The sequence below is a fragment of the Muntiacus reevesi genome, chromosome 3 (genome assembly GCF_963930625.1).
Source record: "Muntiacus reevesi chromosome 3, mMunRee1.1, whole genome shotgun sequence".
NCBI classification, from domain to species: Eukaryota; Metazoa; Chordata; class Mammalia; order Artiodactyla; family Cervidae; genus Muntiacus; species Muntiacus reevesi.
The window spans coordinates 201650447-201676922 of NC_089251.1; the positions used below are offsets into that span (position 1 = coordinate 201650447).

Sequence of the window (26476 nt, forward strand, 5' to 3'; positions counted from 1 at the left end):
GGGGGGAAAAAAGATAATTAGTATTTATTGGAATTACAAAATAAAGAGTTTTAAAACCTGTATATTTACATTAACAAATAAAACTGAAATATTTACTTTTATAATGAACATATTAGCACATGTAAAGATATTTTAAAATAAACTTTCATAAATTCATGGATCCAAATATTTAGAATTCTTTGATAAATGAAATTTTATACTTCAAATATTTTGTTTCCCTAGCTTCTATTATAAAACTTTCATGATTTTAAGAATTACATGACTGAAGAAGATGAGGGAGAAATACTCTGAAGATTGGTGTCTGCCAAAAGTAGAACTGGGAGGCACAGGGAACGTGAGTCAGAGACACAGAGAACAGACAGTAGCCACACACTAGAGACCAACTGAAGAAAGGCCCTCTTCCTGCCGAGCCAGGAGGCCAGCAGCAAGGACACCCCATGCTGCTCACTACAGCATCAGGCAACAAGAAGCTGCTAACTGTAGAGAAGCACTTTTCCATCTTCATTTGAGTTAAGAAAGCTCTCTTTGATCAGGGGGGGGAAAGTTCCCTTCCCTACTGTTGCTCTACTATTAAAATTGCCAAGAGGCCAATTTCCTTTAAAACCAACAAAAATTTAAGTATCCTATACCAAGAATACCAAGGCTGCTCCCAAGATGGCCTTGCCCTTCTGTCCCTGCTGGTGGGTACAGCCATCCCCTCCCTGGGTTTATCAGTGCCTGGGAAAAGGCACCTGCGCTGTATCACGTGGGCAGAAGATAAAATTGAGTGGCTTTTAATGTTTAAACAGAGAATTAAGACTTTCATTTCACCCCACTAAAAAAAGTACACCACAACAGTCAAAATTATTTAAAATTTTAGTTGTTTGGCTATTACAGTTATTAAAGTTTCATGACAATATTCAAATTACCAAAGAATGTAATTAAGATTTTCAGAGAATCAGATATAAAACAACTGATACAAATATCCTGGCTTCATATATTAATGAAGTACATAAACTCCTTGTGAGGCTTAATACATAGTATTATAATATTACCTATGTACTCAACCCAAGACAACATATTTCTATCTGGTTTACTTGATTTCATAATAAAAAGTTAAAAAAAAAAAAGTTAAAGATTTCTGGTGGGAAACAGCCTTATAGTTAACATTGAAATCTGTATATCCTTGATATAATACTGTAAATCCTATACAAATAACATCTATGCTTCCTGAATTTGATTTATATGCTGAGCAGTAAGAACTGATGGAGTGGAAACCAGAATTAAAGTCCTAAGCTAAACCAGCCTGTGATCTTTGGCACATTACTTAAAATTTGGTGGAGCCTTAGTTTCTCTATTTGTAAAAAGGAAGTAATATCACTTGCCTAGTATATGTATCACAGGGGCCCTAAATATGGTGATAAAAGTCCAATTTTTAAAGACAATTCAGACCTTTAAGATAGATTAATAATGACTGAGCTAAATGTAGAGACGATTTAAGTTGTAAAAATAATACAATAACATATCATGCACTAAACACCTACTATGTACTGAATATACTAAGCACTAAAAAGTTATGAAAGAAATGTCATTTGTATTGTAATGACTCCTAAGAAAATGCCAGCTCTAGTTATGCCAGCACCTGTTAACACAAATGACATTTAACCTGATGAAAGGTCTGTAACTCCTTTTTTTTTTTTTAAACCACTAATCCAAAAAAGAATCTCAAGGCAAGGCGGTACAACAGTAGACTTCCATTTTGTGGGGCTTAAACCAATCCTTAAAATTGAGCAACTGTGGCTAAGGGTGTCCTACCCCTACTCATGACCATAACAAGAAAGCTACCCAAGCACTCAAGTTTTAAAGGAGTCTTTTTTAAACCTTGGCTGCATATTAATAGAATCACCTGGAAGCCAGGTCTCACCTGAGACCTGTTAAATCAGAATATCTATGCGTGTGGCCATGGTACCAGCATGTTTTAAAGCTCCTCTATGGTGATTCTAACTTGTAATTAGGGTAAAGAATCCTTGATGTATAAATGGTAATAAAATTAAAATTTGCCATTTACTCCATTTTACCAAAAAACACCAGTTACAAGATTCTAGGACATTACGTTATAAAGGATTTTTTAAATAATGCTTATTTGCAGGGAAAACATATTTTAGACTGATAGACTTTAGCACAATTCCACTACTACTACCAAACATGATTTTACTTTATTCTACTTCATGAAGATAGTTTGACTTTAATTATCAGTGAGACATTTATTCCCTGGTTATGTTTTCAACACAGGCTATAAAAGAACCAACACATCAAGCTTATTAAGAAATTTAAAGACAGTGTTTTGAGTGAAGTAAATTATGAACATAACTACAATTGACAACATTTTAATTGCTTATGCCAACAAAGTTTTCATAAACATTAAGCACATTAGAAATCCAATTAAAAACTACTGGTATTTTATTTTTCATATACATTTAAAAACTAATTACATAAATACATATTATGCAATACTTTGTTATTTGATTTCAAGTTACATGTACCAGTAAAAAACGCATTTTAAAATGCTTTATGATTCCCAATTTTCCGTAATTCAGAGCAGTTTCCTTGAAGTTCATCCAAAGTTTGGGAAAGTTTTATTATACTGAGAACTATGTATTAAGACAAAGGATCCTATTAATTATTTAACAACAACAAAATCTGACTGATTAAGAGTTGCAATATTAAACTAAGGTTTTCATATGATACAACTTTGCCTTTCAAGATAAATTATGTTGGACATTATTAGGGACAAAGGTTAGGACTACCTAATCCTGGATCTACATTCCTGAGTTCTGTTATAAAAACGGTAACACGCTGCCCCACAACAAACACATAGCAAAGGACCCTCAACAGTGCCTTACTTCTCCACTTGACCAAAGTATTCTAAAGGATAATGAAAACATTAGCATCTAACAGCCTACCTACAGATAGCTTTAGGTGTGTTTGAGTGCTAAATCGCTTCAGTGTTTTCAGACTAACTGCAACACCATGGACTGTAGCCCGGCAGACTCCTCTGTCCATGGGATTCAGATTTTTAATTTGTCACCTATCTTTTAGAGTTAATTCTGAATACAGTCAATGACCTATGTTCTTATATCATGTGGAAGGTATAATATACTAATTTTTAATTCTGTATTTAAAAACAAAAACTACTAATTCTGTCTTTCAAGCAATATGTAAGGTTATCATTCAAGTTATTTTAATAATGAGAGTTATGACACTGTGATTACTCCCCATGATTTCTACCTTAAACAGTTCACCTAACATTTATGTGATATCAAAAGGCTTATCTGGGTCATTCTTGTGTACATTATGTCAAGTAGAAGGGACAACAGAATTAACTGCAAATGAAGATCAAACTTAAAACGGCCGATGCTGTGGGATCTTCAGCCTGAATGTGCCGGGGCACTCTGCCAGCATGCTCTACAAAGACACCTGCTGACCATCACTCCTGCACACAATGGGCATACACTTAATGAATTCCATGCTCTCTTCAATGGAAGTAAAACACAGAATATGCTTTCACAAGGCGAAAAAAAAAACCTAGATTAACTGTGACAATGCAGAATCCCTGGAATAAAACTGTAGCATCATCTAATTACTACAATTAGTGACAGCAGTGCTTCTGAACCACTTTTCACAAAGTTAGTATTTATATGGCTCAGGAAGCTGCTTACAGCTGGGTGATGCTGGCCCTGGGGTTAAACAACCTCCTAAACCTCTCCCAGCCATTCAAAAGTAGAGCAAGAAACTTATCTTAAAACATCCACAATCTATTCTGTGTGCTGGCAGGGAAGCTCAGAACTATGTCATGGCCATCTATTTTTGCCTAATTTCAAAATTTCTTAAGAGTTTTGACAATATTTTCAAGTAAAAATATGCTCCATAAACCCACCTTGTATATTCTTCTTGTAACTTGTTGGGGTCACTTACAAAAAATTTGACTCTAAAGTTCAAACTGTAAGGAGATCCTCCTAGAATTAATAAAAGCAGTTCTAATTAATCAGATTATATTAATCCTTTATCTTTATAAAGTACATTTGTATAACATCAAGTAAATTTGTTTGCTCACTCTTTAGCTGCTTCCTTATTGGTTTGTTTGGATCCAGCCACCTCTGAAAAATAAATAAATAAGACTGATTTGTTTTTTCCTTGAGGAACTAATACATCAATTCTTGCAAATCTATTCCATTTGAAGATTAATGCTAAAAATTGCATATTTTGAAAAGGCCTAGTAGGTGGGGGGGGGGGAAATCAGTAAATTACAAATTCATATCAAATGTAACAAAATTCTACAAGAAAGTACTGAATGTATTTGTGATTTAAGATTTTGATTTAAATTTCAGTGTGTAATAACCTCTATTCCAAAAGTAAAAATGCTTCATTACCACAATATGAAGTGATTCTGTTAAGTATTAAGTCTATAAATTTTTAAAATTCTCTTTATCTCTTATAAAAATATGCTTGACTTTATGCTCTCATTCAGACAAAATTTACACATCATGAAAATCTGCTCTTACAAAAAATATTTAACTCCTTCTCTATTCCTCAAAAAAGAAAATAAAATACTTCCCCCAAAAACATCCCACACTAATTTTTTAAGAGACAATGTTTAGAGAAAAGACTGCTTTTTGTATATGAAAATTTCACGTAGTCTAAACACTTCTGAATGCCACTTAAGCTCTATTTCAGGAAAACTATAAATTCAGAAAACATTTCAACAGCCAATGTTTCAGTTAAAAAAATTAAACAACCCAAAATGAGGCCATAGATGCGGCAGTATTTTCAAAGCACTACGCAAATATAAGCTTATATATTGTTACTTATAAACTTTCCTACTACCACCCACAGTTGATCCAAGAAAGTGCACACAAATAGATTTTAGAAACAAGTGACTGAAAGTAATCCCTGAGTCTTTCCTTTCCACTGTCTGTAACATCCAACACATCAAATCCAACTAATTCTACCTCCAAACCATCCCTAGAATTTAACAATTCTTCTCCACCTATTCTGCCACCATCCTTTAGCCTCTTAATAATCGCAGTCTGTCTCTTCTCTTACTCTCATCCTTCATCTTCCAGAAGCTAGTCCATTTTTTTTTTCTTTTTGGGTCTTAATTGTGGCACTTGGGGTCTTTGACCTTCGTTGTGGCATGCAGGATCTTTAGCTGTCGTATCCAAACTCTTAGTTGTGGCACGTGGGATATAATTTACCAACGATTGAACCCAGGCCTCCTGCTTTGGGAGCTTAGCCATCAGATCACCAGAGAAGTCCCTAGAGGAGTCTTTTAAAAGTGTCACTCCTTTGCTTGATATCTCTTGATAACTTCTTAATGTAAGATCCAAAAGCCTTACTATGGCGTACATGATCTCTCCTTACCTCTTCTTTTTTTTATTTCTTTAATGTTTTATTTGCCTCAGTTAATTTTAAAAATGTATATTTCAAAGAGGCAATTCTAGACTCCTGATAAGTTTTAGAAGCTTTACAATACCAATCAAAACAGGTGTCCAGTTCAGATGGCTGTTAAATTTTTTTTTGACATATCCACATATCTACTTCTTTTAGATTATTTTCCCAAATAAGCCAATACAGAGCATTGAGTAGAGTTCCCCTGCTATACAGGAGGTCCGTATTGGTTACTTTATATACTGTAGCGTGTATATGTCAGTCCCAATCTCCCAATTAATCCCCCTTCCCTCTCTGCCCTGTAACTCTTAAAATGTTTTCTACATCTGTGACTCTATTTGTTTTGTAGATAAGTTCCTTTGTATCCTTTTTTTTGGTTTCACATACTTAAATTGATATATTTCTCTCCTTAACTTCTCCCACCTCAGTTTTCTGAGCTTCAGTCATAATGGCCTCCTTTTTGTTTCTCCAAGATACCATCTTGGGGCCTCAATTCCAAGCATCCCGATGCAAAGAATGTCCTTTTCCAGCTTTTACCATGGTTGACGTTTTTCGTTATCTGTCTCAACTTAAATTTCACTTCATTAGAAAGGCCTTCATTGACCGCCCTATCAAAAGTATGTCACAAAGCTCCTATCTACTTAGTTATCTTCTTTTTTGTGAGGAACATTAAATTCCTTCGTAACATTTTAATTGCAATGTGTTTTACCTTTTATTGCCTATCTCCTTTCCTAGATTATGAACTCCTTAAGCTAAGGAATAATATCTGACTTAGTCAAAGCTGAAGGGTCAGTACACAGCACAAATTATAGCATATAACATATACTACAATTATCTGGTGAAGGGCTAACTAACCCTGTTGAATGACTCAGCAGTTTCTACTTCTGTGCCAATAATCAGATGGTTTTACCCCTACTTAACACATCTGTTCCCCCTAAGTATCCACCCATTTATCCACAGTCTCACCCATGTATTTATTAATATAGTGATTTTTTTCCTGCATATTTTCTAGAAAAAAAGCATAAATTATATTTATTTTACTGTCTGTCTAAAATCAAAATTTGGGACCATTTAATTCCCCATAGCCTGCCTTCCTCACTCAGTTCCCCTTCAAAACATTCCAATATCATAGATGCACACGTTTAATGCACACATAAGATGTGTGAGGCTGGCACAGCTTAGAGGAGCACACTAACAAGCCCTGGGAAACGTTACAGATTTCCTCAGTGATGTTGATTAGGTAGGAGGTATACTCTTGACTTAAACCACGAAGATGGAGCAAGACGAACTTGAGGGTGACGGGGTCAACTTCACTCACTCCACCCCAAAAATTCAGTTCAGATTCTAACGAGCAATTGTTAGCTAAATCTTCATAACACTGAATCTTCCGCATCCTGAACATGCTATTTCTTCATTTACTCATGTCGTCTATTATCTCTTCCTGTTAAGTTTTATGGTTTTCTTCCTATAAGTTATGATATCTCTAATAGCAAAAGTTTATTCATAGATATTTAATGGATTTGGGTTTTCAAAAGAAAATCTATTTAATTTGCTATTTTGTTGGATTATGTTCCCTAATCAGTACATTGAAAGTGACTGACACTTGTTTGTTCAGTTTTAAGTCCTACTAGTTGTGAAAAGTTTTCAAATGATTCACTTGGACTCTCAAGGCAGATTAATTACATCACTAAGAAGATACAAGTTCTCTGCACCTTCATCCCAAACATACAAACGTATTTATTCCACAGAGAACAGCACATGCTGCCTGAGGGGTTAAGAGCCTCGTTGTTTCAAATACTTTCTCAGTGAACTGTTTGACAAACCATACTGCATCACCCTGAAAACTCTCCCACCTCCACCATATTTCTCTCCTACACCCTCTTTGATTCCCTCTATTTGATTTTTCCACTAATCCTTGTAAGCACAGAATCTAAGAAGTCCTTAAAATTTCTTGTGTGCTCATGGCACTCATTTTATTGTGTGTATGTACAATATTTGACATCAGAAAGCAACCAAAATCAGGCAGAAGAAATAGTACCCAAGTTTAATCTTGAAAAACAGAAAAACTGCAATGGGTGAAATTTATACATTTGTAGTTTTTTCCCTGAGGGCAACCTCAAATCAGTACAAGGCAGGGGACAGTCTCACTAACTTGAGGTGTCAATGGACAGAGTTCAGGTGGAGGAAATCCTTGAGGAGGAAATCGTGATAGACAGGAAGCAGTAGAAGGGTTTAACTAAAGTCTGGATATAAAAGCCATCACAACTCTGGTTGATGGTTCAGCTTTTGCATGCACAGGAAGATCCCAAAACCCCAGGAAAAAGAAGCAGTTGGAAACATAAGGAAATGATATTCATTTCCGTTAATTGAGATTAACTGTTCACCCAAAGGGAAGCAAAATATGGATGTGGGTCCAGCCAGACCGCACTCATTCTCCATTCACAGTCCAAGTCATTCAGGGCCTCACTACCAACCTCTTTCTACCACCCTGAGAGGTTCCCTATGTCCTTTTGCAATCAGCCCCTCAACCCCCCAGGCAACCATTGATCTGCTTTCAGTCACTATGGACAAGTTTTGCTTGCTCTACAATTCACTATAAATAGAATAATAGAGTATATACCATATAGTATTCCACTATGTAAAAACATAACAATTATTTTTCATCCATTCACTTGCTGATAGATGCTGAAGTTAATTCAGGAATGAGCTATTATGAATAAAGCTACTATGATCATTTGTGTACAAAGTTTCACAGACTGTGTTTTCATTTCTCCTGCGTAAATACCCCAAAGGTATTTGGAGATATGTATTAAACCTATGTTTAAGTTTATAACAAACTGCTAAACTATACTTTCCAAAGCGGCTGTATCCTTCTAAAGTCCTACCAGCAATTCTTAACAGTGGCTCCACATCCTAGCCAAAACCTGGTACTGTGAGACTCTCACCTTTTAGCCATCCCAGCAGACGTGCAGTGACATATCACTGTGCTTTCACAGTTCCCTGACGCGCCTGTGCTTAGTACACGCCCTTATCACAGTGCTCATGTTCCTTTTCCAAGTTTGCCAACAGTTTCCATGACGAATGGATGTTGGATTTTATCTTATGTAAATTATGCCTTTGGGCTTCCCTTGTAGTTCAGTTGATAAAGAATCTGCCTGCAAAGCAGGAGACCGGGGTTCAATTCCTAGGTTGGGAAGATCCCCTGGAGAAGGAAATGGCAACCCACTCCAGTATTCTTGCCTGGAGAATCCCATGGACAGAGGAGCCTAGCAGGCTGCAGAGTCCATGGAGTCGCAACAGTCAGACACAACTTAGCAACTAAGCCACCCAATTATGCCTTAATTATACTGTTTTTTAAAAAAACAAACCCAGCAGCTAAAAGCATACTTAATGGGGAGACACTGAGTGCCTTCCTCCCACGACAGACAGCAGGCGAGGCGGTTTGTTCCCATCACCTCTATCATCAGCATCCTCAAAATCTCAGGCTTCACGTAATAAAGAATGAAAAAATTATAGGAAAAAAATAAAAAAGACTGGGAAGGAAGAAGTAAAACTGTCGCTATTCACATATGACATGATTTACACAGAAAATTCTAAGGAATCAATGGAAAAAAAAAAAAAGATACCAGAAGTAATAAGTGAATTTAGGAAGGTCTTAAGATACCAGGTTGATACAGAATCGAGTGTATATCCTAGTTTCTTTCTTGAATACAGAGTTGGTTAAAAATTTTAAAATAAATGTAACTGACCATATGTTTACATGACAATCTCTGTAGAAAATTCTAGGGAATTTACAAAAAGTGACTAGAATTAATAAGTGAGTCTAAACTCACAACCTTCCTAAGAAGGTTGCACAATAAAAAATAAACCATTTCAATAAATGGTAACTGAAAAAGAAAAATCAACAATACCATTTGGATGGTTCTTCTATCTACTTGCTGAAGACAGAATTTGAGGTATCAAACTCTCTGAATTTACTCTTTCCCTCATGAACCCTTCTGACTTTATCTCCTAAATACCTTGAGCACTTACCCATCCATCACCACAGCCAATCTACTAACTTCATTAGTGCAACAATCTCCCAACTGTCTCTAGTTCTCAGCTTTACTTGCCACTGGCTATACTGCAACCAAAGTGATATGTCTAAAATACAAGTTTCATGATGCTTGTGTAAATAAATCCTTAGGCCAGTACAAAACTCACATCAAAAGCACTTGATGATCTATTGTACTATTCATATCTCATCTTTGACCCATCTTCTCTTCTGGTTCTACAGTCCAGCCATAGGTGTTAAGATTTTTTTCAGTTCCTCAAACGCAACAATCCTCTCTCTTCACTATGGAACTTTGTATATGCTACTGATGGTTCTCTCTGAAATACTTCTCTGCACCCCATATTCCTCTGCCATTCCCTACGCAAATGAAACCAGGAGAGAACAAAAACAAAGATCTACCATTGAGCAGACTACTAAAGAGGCTTATACAAAAGGCAGGAAGAGCTGAACTGAGGCACACAGTAGAAATGGATGGAACGTGAGAAAAATACGGTAAGAACATGACAAAGAATAAGAGCAAGCATTTCAGCAGGCATGTTGTGCTAAAACATGGCATGTCGAAAAAAGTCATCCTCAATGTGACTGCTGTATTTCCTCAAACTGTATAAAATAATTCAAGAATACTGACTTATGGTAAAATTAACTCAAATAGTAGATTAAATTATTTTCTATGAATCATTTCTTACTTAATTAACAGCCCACTGGGTTAGAGCAGTGGTTTTCAAAATGTAGTCCCTGGAACTAGCAGCATTAGCATTATAGGGGAATTTGTTTGAAGTGTGAATTACTGAGCTCCACCCCAGACTTTTTGAATCAGAAATTTAAAGCATAGGGTCCAGAAATCCTGAACTATAAAAAGTCTTCAGGTGTTTCTGATCTAGGGTCAAATTTCAAAGTCACAAGGTTAGGGGATATGGAAATAGTAGTAAATATCATATCCATAATATGATATCATATCCTAAAATATCATAACCATAACAAAACTATCATCGGAAGGATGAAATTACAGAAAGAATAAGTTAAGAATAATCAATTTAGTCCACTCTTTGTCTCACTGAAAGGCACTATAATTCACTCTGGGGGGAAAAAAAGTAAATATATTACCCTTGATGCACACAAGTAATATAACCTCAAGACTCTGATGAAATCACGCTGATAAAGGCCACCAAGGTACAACACCATTAAGTGCGTATGAAATTAAGGAAATCATGGATAATGAATTATAGCCATTTACTCATTATTTTGCCCTCTCATTCAATACATATTTACTGAATAAAATTATTATATAAGACATTATGCTAACAGCTAAAGCTGTGATAAATAGGTTTTAAACAAAAGCAGAAGAAATTTCAAAATTCAAAGCTTTTAAGTAATTTTGTTTGCTACACTGGAACTCGTTGCCAGGGAAGATTCTAAAGCAAAGGATAGTCAATTATGATTCTGTATTTCCACATATAACTCTACAATTAAATACTAAGCGCTTTTTCAGTTTATCAATTAAATTGGTATCAGTAGCTATGTACCTAAGACAATATTAATTCTGATCCCCTAAAGTGAATATACAGTGTGTGTATATGTGTATAAGTGTATATATATAAACATATGCAACATACATTTATACATGTACATGTATAAATAACATACATAAGTTTTAAGATGAAGAAACTGTTAACTAATAAGAATTGACAACAATTCACTTTTTAGGAATATTAGCAAATTCCTTTGATCACTGCTGGTAATTTTATGGCATGATCACCCCCTCTCCTCAGCATGTTCATTTTTATAAGTCCTGTGTATCTATATCATTATCTCTTGGGAAGCAATACTTTTCAGTAGAGAAATAAAGGCTTTGGAGTCAGATAAATATGACTTCAAATCCTTTCTCAGCTACTTAATTATCTATGTAATTAAATGAGTTTTGTAAGCTTCAGTTTTTCAACTTCAGGAAAATTTTAATAACAGTTTCATAAGATTATTGTGAGAATTTGGTTTACTAACAAGTCCACAATAGATATTTCATAAATGTTATGCCCTTACTCTTTTTCTTTTTAAAAATGGCACTTTTCTCCTTCAGTACGTTAATTATCCTCAAAGTCTTGATACACTTCATACTGACAATCAGAAATGGGGCAATAATGAGATTTGTGCTTTAAAGGCTCCTCCTCAGACATGTTTTCCCATTACATCGATTCTTCTGAATATTTAAATACTGAAGCTGTAGTGCTGTGAAAAGACCTGCAGGGGGAGTTAGGAGATTCAAGTCTAGTTTCATTAATACCAGCATGGCGCTTGGGCTTTAGGGCTTCCCTGGTGGCTCAGACAATAAATAATCTGCCTGAAATGTAAGAGACCCAGGTTCAATCCCTGCGTGGGGAAGATCCGATGGGAAAGGAAGTGGCAACACACTCCAGTAATCTGACTGGAGGACCCCATGGAGACAGGAGCCTGGTGAGCTACAGTCTGTGGGCTCACAGCCACTCCGGTATACAAAACGTTTCCTTCAAAACAGTCCTTCTCCTTTACTAATCAAAAGGACATCATAGTCTTTTGTGAAAAACCCCCACTGTATAACCATATAAATTTACAAAGAATTCACTATTTCTGTTATTAATCACATGATATCTGCTATTTCTATGATGTGATTTTTCTAATAAAAAGAATCATTACTGTACTTACTAAGGAATTAGTTAACAATCTAAGGAACTTAATGCCCAAGAACTGTAGACCTTTGAAATTTAACCTCTGTCATTTGGAAGCATCTCCTGTGAATCTTTGTACTTGAAAAATTTTAAATTAACAAATTAAGAATTTTGGTCATAAATAGCTTGCCAAGAATGCCACAAAAAACTAATTTCGTCTTAATACAGCTTGATTTATGTAAGACTCAAGATACATTAATATTTTAAGTATTTACTTCAAAATTTTAATGTTAACATTCTAACTTTTATGCCCAATATTTCTCTCAAAGAAGTATGAATTAGGTTTGCCATTCAGTTGTCTTTAAGACATATAGAGAAAGAAGCAGGCATTTGACCAGTAGACTGACTTCTGATCATGAAAGCATTAAGGAAGTAACCTAACAGACTAAAACATCAAGAAACTGAGGTTTGGGGCCTAAGAATTACCTCTAATCACTCAAATTAAATCTTTTTTAAAAACTCACTAAATCAGTGAACAATGTAAATCAGAAAGGACTTAGTATGAAGACAGAAAAACTGCAGTGACAATGAAAGACAACAGTTTAAACTTACTGGGTTATCTGTGGAATCGTCAGTCAACTGCAAACCAAAATAGTCATGCTCAGTCAAATCAAGATGCTTGAAGACTATATCCAACAAAACTTGCCCCTGATCATGTTTCTGGAAGAAAAACAAAAAGGAAATCAAACTCACAGGCTATATACTTACAGATTGTTAAAACTCTTGGACTCTTCTCTCATATTAAGTTTGCAACTGTTTTCATGCCAGTGACTTGGTTGAGCATAGGGACTCCACACATTACACAGTAGTTTAAAAAGTCTGACTCTGGGCAAATTGGTTCTAAGAGTATATAATAAAAATGAAGCTATAAGGAGAACTTTGTAAATGGGTTCTGCTTTCAGGTTATTCAGTTCAGTTGATTCAGTTGTGTCCGACTCGTTGCCACCCCATGGCCTGCAACATGCCAGGCTTTCCTGCCCATCACCAACTCCTGTAGCAGACTCAAACTCATGTTCATCACATCAGTAATGCCATCCAAAGATCTAATCCAATGTCGTCCCCTCATCCTCCTGCCTTCAATCTTTCCCAGCATCCGGGTCTTTTCAAATGAGTCAGTTCTTCGCATCAGGTGGCCAAAGTACTGGAGTTTCAGCTTCAGCATCAGTCCTTCCAAAGAACACTCAGGACTGATTTCCTTTAGGATGGACTGGTTGGATCTCCTTGCAGTCCAAGGGACTCTCAAGAGTCTTCTCCAACACCACAGCTCAAAAGTATCAGTTCTTCGGTGCTCAGCTTTCTTTATAGTCCAGCTCTCACATCCATACATGACTAAAACTATAACTTTGACTAGATGGACCTTTGTTGGCAAAGTAATGTCTCTGCTTTTTAATACGCTATCTGCTGCTGCTGCTAAGTCGCTTCAGTCGTGTCCGACTCTGTGCGACCCCATAGATGGCAGCCCATCAGGCAGCCCCATCCCTGGCATTCTCCAGGCAAAAGTACTGGAGTGGGGTGCCATTGCCTTCTCCAATGCATGAAAGTGAAAAGTGAAAGTGAAGTCACTCAGTCGTGTCTGACTCTTAACGACCCCATGGACTGCAGCCCACCAGGCTCTTCTGTCCATGGGATTTTCCAGGCAAGAGTACTGGAGTGGGGTGCTATTGCCTTCTCCGAATATGCTATCTAGGTTGGTCTTTTCTTTCAATGAGCTTATCTTTCAAGGAGCAAGTGTCTTTTAATTTCATGGCTGCAGTCACCATCTGCAGTGATTTTGGAGCCCAAGAAAATAAAGTCTCTTACGTTTTCCATCATTACCCCATCTATTTGCCATGAAGTGATAGGACTGGATGCCATGATCTTAGTTTTCTGAATGTTGAATTTTAAGCCAACTTTTTCACTCTCCTCTTTCACTTTCATCAAGAGGCTCTTTAGTTCTTCACTTCCTGCCATAAAGGTGGTGTCATCTGCATATCTGAGGTTATTGATATTTCTCCCAGCAATCTTGATTCCAGTTTGTGCTTCATCCAGTCTGGCATCTGGCATGATGTACTCTGCATAGAAGTTAAATAAGCGGGGTGACAATATACAGTCTTGACATACTCCTTTCCCCATAAGGAACCAGTCTGTTGTTCCATGTCCAGTTCTAACTACTGCTTCTTGATCTGTTACTACATTAACTCCTGTATATAATCCATGTCTTACTGTCCTATTCTTATCTTTACATTATGACAGGAAAGTGACATATTTGACCAAATACAATTTAAAATTTGTGTGTGTAAAATAATGTCACAAAAAGGGAAATAAAGAGAGAAACTGATTTGTAGCAAACTGGTAATATTCTAATTATACAAGTACACAGGAAACTTTAGAAAAATATCTCATTTTAACCTCACACCAATTTTATCATGTAGGCATCACTACTGTTGTAGTAATATAATAGTAATTCCAACTTCCCAAAGTCCCATAGCTACTAAGCTGTGGAACAAACAGAATGATAAATCTCTTAGAAAAGTGTAACTAATCAATAAAACATGGAGAAACTACTAACACGGTCAGCGATAAAAGAATCAAAGTGGAAAACCATAATGACATATTATGAGCAAAGGGAAAAGCAAAACTCACTCAGTCATGTCTGACTCTTTGTGAACCCATGGACTATATAGTCCATGGAATTCTCCAGGCCAGAATACTGGAGTGGGTAGCCCTTTCCCTTCTCCAGGGGATTTTCCCAACCCAGGGATCGAGCCCAGGTTTCCCACAATCAACCAAAATGTAAAATACAAGGAGCAAGGTAAAAGTCACTTGATGCTGTTAACCTTGTAGACAGAAAAGTGTCCGGAAAGCACTTTGAAAACATTAGCAAAAGCAACAGCAGATGAGAAGTATAATCAAGCGCCAGGTTTCTCTGCACCTCTCTAATCTGCATTCCTGATATTGGCTCCATTTATAGGCTGCTAGTAAGATGGCCAAAGCAATTTCAAAATTAAAACCCACAGGAGCAATCAATGCTCAAAAGGAGAATTTTCCTTGTAAAGAGCTTCCCTTCCTGTTTCAGGGCCTCATATAGTTTCATCAATGGTAGGAAGTATGTGCTTCAAACAGTGCTTCACAATGAAGGTCCTCATCTGAATAACCTGAGAATATTTTCTGCATTGATGCAACTCAGCTCCTCCACTCCTCTACCATTCTCACAAAACTGGCCCAGGATGGAGAGGGGAGCATTCAGTTCAGTTCAGTCGTGTCCAACTCTTTGTGACACTAAGGGCTGCAGCATGCCAGTCCATCACCAACTCCTGGAGCTTGCTCACACTCATGTCCATTGAGTCGGTGATATCATCCAACCATCTCACCCTCTGTCATCCCCTTCTCCTCCTGCCCTTAATCTTTCCCAGCATCAGGGTCTTTTCAAATGAGCCAGTTCTTCACATCAGGTGGTCAAAGTATTGGAGTTCAGCTTCAGCATCAGTTCTTTCAATGAATATTCAGGACTGATTTCCTTTAGGATGGACTGGTTAGATCTCCTTGCAATCCAAGGGACTCTCAAGAGTCTTCCCCAACACCACAGCTCAAAAGCATCAATTCATCGGCGCTCAGTGTTCTTTAAGGTCCAACTCTCACATCCATACATGCATGATTCCTAGAAAAGTCATACCTTGGACTAGACAGACCTTTGTCACCAGAGTAATGTCTCTGCTTTTTAATATGATGTCTAAGTTGGTCATAGTTTTTCTTCCAAGGTGCAAGAGTATTTTAATTTCATGTCTGCAGTCACCATCTGCAATGATTTTAGAGTCCAAGAAAATAAAGTCTCTCACGGTTTCCACTGTTTCCCCATCTGTTTGCCATGAAGCGATGGGACCAGATGCCGTGATCTTCATTTTCTGAATGTTGAGCTTTAAGCCAGCATCTTCTCTCTCCTCTTTCACTTTCATCAAGAGGCTCTTTAACCATCTCACGCCGGTCAGGATGGCTGCTATCCAAACATCTATAACAATAAATGCTGGAGAGGGTGTGGAGAAAAGGGAACCCTCTTACACTGTTGGTGGGAATGCAAACTGGTACAGCCACTATAGAGGACAGTGTGGAGATTCCTTAAAAAACTGGAAATAGAACTGCCATGTGACCCAGCAATCCCACTGCTGGGCATACACACCAAGGAAATCAGATCTGAAAGAGACATGTGTACCCCAGCGTTCATCACAGCACTGTTTACAATAGCCAGGACATGGAAGCAACCTAGATGTCCAGCAGCAGACGAATGGATAAGAAAGCTGTGGTACATATACACAATGGAATATTTCTCAGCCATTAAAAAGAATACATTTGAATCAGTTCTAATGAGGTGGATGAAACTGGACCCTATTATACAGAGTGAAGTCAGTCAGAAAGAAAAACACCAATACAGTATACTAACACATACATATGGAATTTAGAAAGATGGTAACGATGACCCTATATGCGAGACAACAAAAGATACACAGATGTATACAACAGTGTTTTGGACTCTGTGGGAGAAGGCGAGGGTGGGATGATCTGAGAGAAGAGCACTAAAACATGTATATGATCATACATGAAACAGATCGCCAATCCAGGTTCAATGCATGAGACAGGGTGCTCAGGGCTGGTGCACCGGGATGACCCAGAGGGATGGGATGGGAGAGGGAGGTGGGAGGGGGTTTCAGGATGGGGACACATGTAAACCCATGGCTGATTCATGTGAATGTATGGCAAAAACCATTACAATATTGTAAAGTAATTAACCTCCAACTAAAATAAATACATTTTAAAAAAGAGGCTCTTTAGTTCCTCTTCACTGTATGCCGTAAGGATGGTATCATCTGCACATCTGAGTTTACTGATATTTCTCCCTGCAATCTTGATTCCAGTTTGTGCTTCATCCAGTCCGGCATTTCACAAGATGTACTCTGCATGTAAGTTAAATAAGCAGGATGACAATATACAGCCTTGACTTCTTTCCCAGTTTGGAAGCAGTTCATTGTTCCATGTCTGGTTCTAACTGTTGCTTCTTGACCTGCATACAGATTTCTCAGAAGGCAGGTAAGGGGGTCAGGTATTGCCAGCTCTTGAAGAATTTTCCACACTTTGTTGTGATCCACACACTCAAAGGTTTTAGTGTAGTCAATGAAGCAGATGTTTTTCTGGCATTCTCTTGCTTTTTCAATGATTCAACGGATGTTGACCTCTGGTTCCTCTGCCTTTTCTTAATCCAGCTTGAACATGCAGAAGTTCTCAATTCACGTACTATTAAAGCCTGGCTTGAAAATTTTGAGCATTACTTTGCTAGCATGTGAGATGAGTGCACTTGTGCAATAGTTTGAACATTCTTTGGCATTGCCTTTCTTTGAGACTGGAATGAAAACTGACCTTGTCCAGTCCTGTGATCACTGCTAGGTTTTCCAAATTTGCTCGCAAATTGAGTGCAGCACTTTCACAAAACCATCCTTTAGGATTTGAAATAGCTCAACTGGAATACCATCACCTCCACTAGCTTTGTTTGTAATGATGCTTCCTAAAGGCCACTTGACTTCGCACTCCAGGAGGTCTGGCTCTAGGTGAGTGATCACACCATCGTGATTATCTGGGTCATGAAGATCTTTTTTGTATAGTTCTTCTGTGTATTCTTGCCATCTCTTCTTAATATCTTCCATTTCTGTTAGGTCCATACCATTTCTGACCTTTATTGAACCCATCTTTGCACGAAATATTTCCTTGGTATCTCTAATTTTCTTGAAGAGATCTCTAGTGTTTCCCATTCTGTTCTCCTTTACTCCTCTGCATTGATCACTTAGGCAGGCTTTCTAATCTCTCCTTGCTGTTCTTCAAAATTCTGCATTCAGATAGATATATCTTTCCTATTCTCCTTTGCCTTTCACTTCTCTTCTTTTCTCAGCTATTTTTAAGGCCTCCTCAGACAACCATTTGGCTTTTTTGCATTTCTTCTTCTTGGGGATGGTTTTGATCACGACTCCTGTACAACGTCACGAACCTCCGTCCATAGTTCGTCAGTCTCTCTATCAGATCTAATACCTTGAATCTACTGGTCACTTCCATTGTATAATCACAAGGGATTTGATTTAGGTTATACCTGAATGGCCTAGAGGTTTTCCCTATTTTCTTCAATTAAAGTCTGAATTTTTGCAATAAGGAAGGAGTTCATGATCTGAGCCACGATCAGTTCCTTGTCCTGTTTTTGCTGACTATATAGTGTTTCTCCATCTTTGGCTGCAAAGAATATAATCAATCTGATTTCGGTATTGACCATCTGGTGATGTCCATTTGTAGAGTCATCTCTTGTGTTGTTAGAAGAGGGCGCCTGCTATGACCAGTGCGTTCTCTTGGCAAAACTCTATTAGCCTTTCCTCTGCTTCATTTTGTACTCCAAAGCCCAACTTGCCTGTTGCTCCAGGTTATCTCTTGACTTCCTACTTTTGCGTTCCAGTCCTCTATGATGAAGAAGACACCTTTTTTTTTCATTTATTTTTATTAGTTGGAGGTTAATTACTTTACAATATTGTAGTGGCTTCTGTCATACATTGACATGAATCAGCCATGGACTTACATGTATTCCCCATCCCGATCCCCCCTCCCACCTCCCTCTTTACCCAATCCCTCTGAGTCTTCCCAGTGCACCAGGCCCAAGCACTTGTCTCATGCATCCAACCTGGGCTGGTGATCTGTTTCACTATAGATAATATACACGTTTCAATGCTGTTCTCTCGAAACATCCCATCCTCGCCTTCTCCCACAGAGTTCAAAAGTCTGTTCTGTACTTCTGTGTCTCTTTTTCTGTTTTGCATATAGGGTTATCATTACCATCTTTCTAAATTCCATATATATGTGTTAGTATGCTGTAATGGTCTTTATCTTTCTGGCTTACTTCACTCTGTATAATGGGCTCCAGTTTCATCCATCTCATTAGAACTGATTCAAATGAATTCTTTTTAATGGCTGAGTAATATTCCATGGTGTATATGTACCACAGAAGAAGACACCTTTTCTGGTGTTAGTCTAGAAGGTTTTGTAGGTCTTCATAGAACCGTTCAACTTCCTCTTCTTCAGCATTAGTGGTTGGGGCATAGACTTGGATTACTGTGATACTGAATGGTTTGTCTTGGAAACAGAGATCATTCTGTCATTTTTGAGACTGTCATTTTTTTCACCCAAGTACTAAATTTTGGACTCTTCTGTTGACTATGAGGGCTACTCCATTTCTTCTAAGGGATTCTGCCCCACAGGAGTAGATACAATGGTCATCTGAATTAAATTCACCCATTCCAGTCCATTTTAGTTCACCAATTCCTAAAATGTCTATGTTCACTCTTGCAATCTCCTGTTTGACCACTTCCAATTTACCTTGATTCACCGATCTAACATTCCTTGTTCCTGTACAATGTTGTTCTTTACAGTATCAGACTTTACTTCCACCACCAGTCATATCCACAACTGGGTGTTGGTTTTGCTTTGGCTCAGCCTCTTCATTCTTTCTGGAGCTATTTCTCCACTCTTCTCCAGTAGCATATTCCGCACCTACCAACCAGGGGAGTTCATTTTTCAGTGTCGTATCTTTTTGCCTTTTCATACTCTTCATGGGGTTCTTAAGAATATCAAAGTGGTTTGCCATTCCCTTCTCCAGTGGACCATGTTTTGTCAGAACTCTTCACCATGACCCATCCATCTCAGGTGACCCTACATGCCATGGTTCATAATTTCATTGAGTTAGACAAGGTTGTGATCCAAGTAAACAGTTTGGTTAGTTTTCTGTAATTGTGGTTAGTCTTTATGACTAATTGAACATTACTGTTTTAAACAAAGCTAATAAGGTGAGTCTAATGCACTTGTCTAGAAAAAAGATAGAGTAGATACATTTTCCCCTATACCTGCCATCTGAGTGAAATCAACAAACAACAACAAAAGGAAGATTAAAAAAATTTTTTTAACTCTGAAAGAAAAGAAGTAGCAAGCAGCAGGGCTAGGGAACTCCTTGTGTTTTCTTTCTGTTTCTTTTCACTGAGGTAACATTCACACAATGCAAAAGTGACCATTTATAAGTATGCAATTTGGGGAATTCCCTAGTGGTTCTGTTATTGAAAATCTGCCTGATAAGTCAGGGGACACAGGTTCGATTTCTGGTCCACAAAGCTTCCAAATGCCACGGGACAACTAAGCCTACCCACGATAACTACTGAGCCCACAGGCTCTACAGCCTGTGCTGTGCAATTAGAAAACCGACCACAATAACAGAAGACTGTAATAACGAACTGAAGGTTCATTCGCGCACCTCAACGAAGAGTAGCCTCTCCTCACCACAACTAGAGAAAGCCTGCATGCAGTAACAAAGACCCAGTGCAGCCAAAAATAAACAAACAAGTAAATAAGTTACAAATAAATAAAAGTGTGCAATTTGTTGCATTACTATATTCACAGTATTTATTGTACAACCATCATTTCTACCTAGTCTCAAAACATTTTCATCAACACTGAAAGAATACCATATCCATTAAACAGTATCTCTTGTCCTAGCCCTGGCAACCACTCATCTGCTTTCTGTGTCTATGGATTTCCTTATTGTGAATATTTCATGTAAATGGAACTGAACAATATGTGACCTTTTTTATCTGGTTCCTTTCACTCAGCACTAATGTTTTCAAGGTTCCATACTGTATTACATAATCACATTTAAGCCCTTCAATGGAAAAATAAATAAATCCTTCTATGGTTAAATAATATCCCACTATATGGATACATAACAGCTTGTTTATCAGTCAATGGACATTTGGGTGGTTTCCACCTTCTGGGTACTGGCATTATGTACAAGTATCTTCAGTGGCAGGCTTTATTTTGGGGGCTCCAAAATCACTGCAATGGTGACTGCAGCCATGAAATTAAAAGACACCTGCTCCTTGGAAGGAAAGTTATAACTAACATAGACAGCATATTAAAAAGCAGAGACATTCCTTTGTCAACAAAGGTCCATCTAGTCAAGGCTATGGTTTTTCCAGTGGTCATGTATGGATGTGAGAGTTGGACTATAAAGAAAGCTGAACACCGAAGAATTGATGCTTTTGAACTGTGGTGTTGGAGAAGACTGTTGAGAGTCCCTTGGACCGCAAGGAGATCCAAAGGAAATCATTCCTGAATATTCATTGGAAGGACGGATATTGAAGCTGAAACTCCGATACTTTGGCCACCTGATGCAAAGAACTGACTCATTTGAAAAGCCCCCAACGCTGGGAAAGACTGAGGGCAGAAGGAGAAGGGGATGACAAAGGATGAGATGGTTGGATGGCACCACCGTCTCAATGGACATGATTTTCAGTAAACTCCTGGAGTTGGTTATGGACAGGGAGGCCTAGCGTGCTGGTCGCAGAGTAAGACACAACTGAGCAACTGAACTGACCTGAACAAGTATCTGAGTGTCTACTTCCAACTCTTCTGGGTTCACAGGCCGAAGTGGAATCAATGGGTCATATGAAAATTCTGTTTGCCTTTTTCAGGAGCCACCAAAAGCTTTTCCACAGCAGCCGAACCATTTTACATTCCTACCAGCAATGCCCGAGGGCTCCAACTGCTCTTCAGCCTTGCCAACACTTTTTCTATTCTTTTGATTAAAGCCATTCTACTGGGTATGAAGTGGTACTTAACATGGTTTTGATATGATTTGCATTTTTATAGTAACTAATAATGTTGAGCATTTTTTTTTCTTGTGCTTGTTGGACATTTGTATATCTTTGGAGAAAGGTCTAAAAAAGTCCTTTGCCCATTTTAAAAATTGGATTGATAATCTTTCTGTTGTTGAGTTCTTTTTATATTCTAGATGCTAGACCCTTATCAGATATATAATTTGTGAATATTTTATTCCTTCTCATAGGTGTTTTTCCACTTTCTTGATCATATACTTGTATACACAGAAGTTTTAAACTTTCATGAAACCCAATATATTCATTTTTTTATGCTTGTGCTTTCACTGTCATGTCATATCTAAGTATTTATTGCTAAATCCAAGGTCATAAAGAATTATCTATATATTTTCTTCTTAAAGTTTTAAATCTTACATGTAGTTCCTTTAGCCTTTTTGAGTTTATTTTTGTATGTGGTAGGCATATACCTAGGTAAGGATGAAATTTCATTTTTTGCATGTGGATATCCAACTGTCCAAGCATCATTTGTTGAAACTATTCTTTCCTCACTGAATACTCCTGATAACTTTGTTGAAAATCTGCTGACCGCAGATATATGAGTTTATTTCTAGACCCTCAAGTTTTCTTTTTACCTCCCACATACCAAAGACTTGGTACTAGAGAATCTTACAACCCAGAAACACCAGTAGGCTGGATGGAAAGAGGCCACATAAACCTGTTTCTCCAGCAAATGACCAAGAAAAGGATACCTAAAGCAGGACAGAAACCTTACTACTACTGCCGACTCAATCCCTGCCAAACCCAATGGAAAACACAGCGCCTGTCTCCAACAGCACCATGGAAACCAAGTAAGGAGCCTGGAGTTCTATCTACCTACTGGTACTGCTGCATCAAGTGGGAAACCTGGTCTTCTACTCTTTCCCAATCAACCTCAAGCTGCAATACAGTCTCTCCACAGGCGTGGTATCAGTTAAAGCTGAGGGCAGAGTCTAAACATCTGACTAGTGGTAACAGGCGGTGCTCAGACTCCCCTATGTGGGTGGTCACAACAGGAGCTTAGAGGGAAGCCTAGACTTCTATTCCCACCTCCACCCAGCTGCAGTAGGTAGCATCTGCCAAACAAAAACAAACAGGACGATCTGGGAGGGGAGGTTGCTAGAAAAAGAGAAAGTTAAATCCTGAAATAAAAATTCAAATAATGAACCATATGTAAAACTGACCAAAATTAAAAGAGCAAAGGTTTAAAACTCCAAAGTATGGAATACATGTATAATTTTGAGTAACGTGTCTAAATAAAACACACACACACAACACATCAAAACAGTAATGCAAAGGATTGGAAAATAGACTGTCATTAGAACCGCAACTCAAAAAACAGGCCAGGACCTGTTTACTGCCAGGTCAACTCTCTGCTGCAAAGAAGATTAAACATAATCCACAACGTCATAATATAGTGCCCCAAATGTCCAGGATACTAACTAAACTCAGTAATCATAACCAGGAAAACTGTAACTAGAATGAGAAAAAAATCTACAGATGCCAACACTGACATGACTCAGATGTTGGAATTATCTAACAAGTGTTTTGAAGCAGCTATCATAAAAATGTTACAATGAGCTGTTACAATGCTGTTTAAAAAATAGAACATTTCCACAAAGAAACATAAAAGAACCATAAGGAAATTATATAACTAAAGCATACAGTAATGAAATGAAAAACTGACTGGATGTGCTCAATAGAAGAATGAAGATGAGAAAGAAAATAATCAACAAATTTCAAGACAAATCAATTAAAAATTACTCAATCTAAACTCACAGAGAAGATAGATTAAAAAAAAAAAGACCACATCCTCAAAGACCTATGGGACAAGAAGAAAAGATATAAAGTCATGGCACTAGAGTACTTAGAAGAGAAAGAGCTTCAGGATGATAAAATATTTGAGAAGAAACTCACTAAAATTTTCACAAATTTGGCAAAAAGTAAAAACATGGATCGAAGAATCCAAGTGAGGGTTTCCCTAGTGGTTCACTGGTAAAGAATCAGCCTGCCAAAGAAGGAGACACAGGTTCAATCCCAATACAGGAAGATCCCACATGCCGTGGAGCAGCTAAGCACAGGCACTGCAAATATTGAGCTTGTGATCTAGAGCCCAGGAGCCACACTACTGAATCCTGTGAGTCCTAGGGCCCAGGAGCCACAACTACTGAATCCTGTGAGCCCTAGGGCCCGTGTTCTGCAGCTAGAGAAGCCACCACAATGAGAAGCCTGCTCACTGCAACTAGAGAGTAGTCACTGCTCACCACATCTAGAGAAAAGCCTTGTGCAGCAATGAAGACCTGGCTGCTGCTAAGTCGCTTCAGTCGTGTCTGACTCTGTGCGACCCCACAGACAGCAGCCCACCAGGCTCCCCCGTCCCTGGGATTCTCCATGCAAGAACTGGAGTGAGTTGCCATTTCCTTCTCCAATGCAAAAAAGTGAAAAGTGAAAGTGAGTCACTCAGTCGTGCCCGACTCTTAGCGACCCCATGGACTGTAGCCTACCAGGCTCCTCCATCCATAGGATTTTCCAGCTAAGAGTACTGGAGTAGGTTGCCATTCCCTTCTCCAAAGACCTGGCACAGCTAAATAAATAAAATTATATATGTAAAAAAAACAAATACAAGTGAACTTCAATCAAATTGAATCCAAACAAATCTAACTAAGACACATCATGATCAAACTACTGAAAACAAAATGAAGAGGAAAAATCTTTAAGGCAATAAGAATTTACCTATAGGGAATGACAGCTCATTTAGAATAGGTTTATCATCTGCAACCATAAGACCAGAAAAAGTGGCACAACACTCTCTAGGTAATGAAAGAGAAGAACTATCAACCCAGAATTCATTATTAATAGAAAATATTGCACAGCAAAGAAGAGTAACTGAAGAAAGTAGGGAAAATCCCTAGGCCATTCAGTTCAGTCACTCAGTCGTGTCCAACTCTTTGCAACCCCATGAATCACAGCACGCCAGGCCTCCCTGTCCATCACCAACTCCCAGAGTACACCCAAACCATGTCCATTGAGTCGGTGATGCCATCCAACCATCTCATCCTCTGTCATCCCCTTCTCCTCCTGCCCTCAATCTAAATCAAATACCTTAGGATTATATAGTGAAGGTGACGAATTAACTCAAGGGATTAGATCTGGTAGACAGAGTATCTGAAGAACTATGGACAGAAGTTTGTAACACTGTACAGGAAGCAGTGACCAAAACCATCCCAAAGGAAAGAAATGCAAGACGGCAGAGTGGTTGTCTGAGGAGGCTTTACAAATAGCTGAGGAAAGAAGAGAAGTGAAAGGCAGGGGAGAAAGGGAAAGATATACCCAACTGAATGCAGAGTTCTAGAGAATAGCAAGGAGAGAGAAGGCCTTCTTAAACGAACACTGCAAAGATACAGAGGAAAACAACAGAATGGGAAAGACTAGAGATCTCTTCAAGAAAATTGAGGATATCAAGGGAACATTTCATGCATGGATGGTCACAATAAAGGACAGAAACTGTAAGGGTCAAACAGAAGCAGAAGACATTAAGAAGAGATGGCATAATATACAGAAGAACTATACAAAAAAATATCTCAATGATGGGATAACCGTGATGGTGTGGCCACTCACCCAGAGTCAGACATCCTGGAGTGTGAAGTTAAGTGGGCCTTAGGAAGCATTAGTACAAACAAAACTAGTGGAGGTGACAGAATTCCAGCTGAGTTATTTTAAATCCTAAAGATGATGCTGTTAATGTGCTGTAACTCAATATGTCAGCAAATTTGGAAAACTCAACAGTAGCTACAGGACTGGAAAAGGTCAGTTTTCATTCCAATCTGAAGCAAGGGCAATGCCAAAGAATGTTCAAACTACCATACAACTGTGCTTATTTCATATCCTAGTAAAGTTATGCTCAAAATCCTTCAAGCTCAGGTTCAGCAATATGTGAACCAAGAACTTCCGGATATACAAAATGGGTATCAAAGCTGGGTTTTGAACAGGCAGAGCAACAGGAGATCAAACTGCCAACATTCACCAGATCATGGAGAAAGCAAGAGAATTTCAGAAAAATATCTACTTTTGTTTCACTGACTACTACGCTAAAGCCTTTGACTGAGTGGATCACAACAAACTCTGGAAAATTCTTAAAGAGATGGGAATACCAGACCACCTTGCCTGCCTCCTGTGAAACTCATATGTAGGTCAAGAAGCAATAGTTAGAACTGGACATGGAACAACTGACTGGTTCCAAATTGGGAAAGGAGTATGACAAAGTTGTGTCCTGTCATCCTGCTTCTTTAACTTATTTGCAGAGAACATCATGCAAAAAGGCAGGCTAGATGAATCACAAGCTAGAATCAAGACACCCAGGAGCAGTATCAACAACCTCAGATATGTAGAGGATATCACTCCACTGGCAGAAAGTGAAGAGGAACTAAAGAGCCTCTTGATGAGGGTAAAAAAGGAGAGTAAAAACACTGGCTTCAAACTTAACACTAAAAAGCAAAGATCATGGCATCCAGGCCCATCACTCCATGGCAAATAGAAGGGGAAAAAGTAGAAGCAGTGACAGATTTTCTCTTCTTGAGCTCCAAAGCCATTGCAGACGGTGA

At 38.1% G+C, this 26476-nt stretch overlaps 1 protein-coding gene across 2 annotated transcripts in view; it reads right to left on the reverse strand.

Moving 5' to 3' along the window:
• Nucleotides 1-26476, reverse strand: part of PTPN4 (protein tyrosine phosphatase non-receptor type 4) — a 189493-nt gene that overhangs the window by 102746 nt on the left and 60271 nt on the right. The window contains exons 3-5 of one of the 2 annotated variants that reach the window (XM_065931385.1): nucleotides 12733-12840; nucleotides 4094-4136; nucleotides 3917-4016 (exon numbers count right to left, since the gene is read on the reverse strand). In XM_065931385.1, the coding sequence (XP_065787457.1) occupies nucleotides 3917-4016; nucleotides 4094-4136; nucleotides 12733-12840 (251 nt within the window). The remainder of the gene's footprint in view (nucleotides 1-3916; nucleotides 4017-4093; nucleotides 4137-12732; nucleotides 12841-26476) is intronic. The other variant, XM_065931386.1, reaches the window with a different exon arrangement.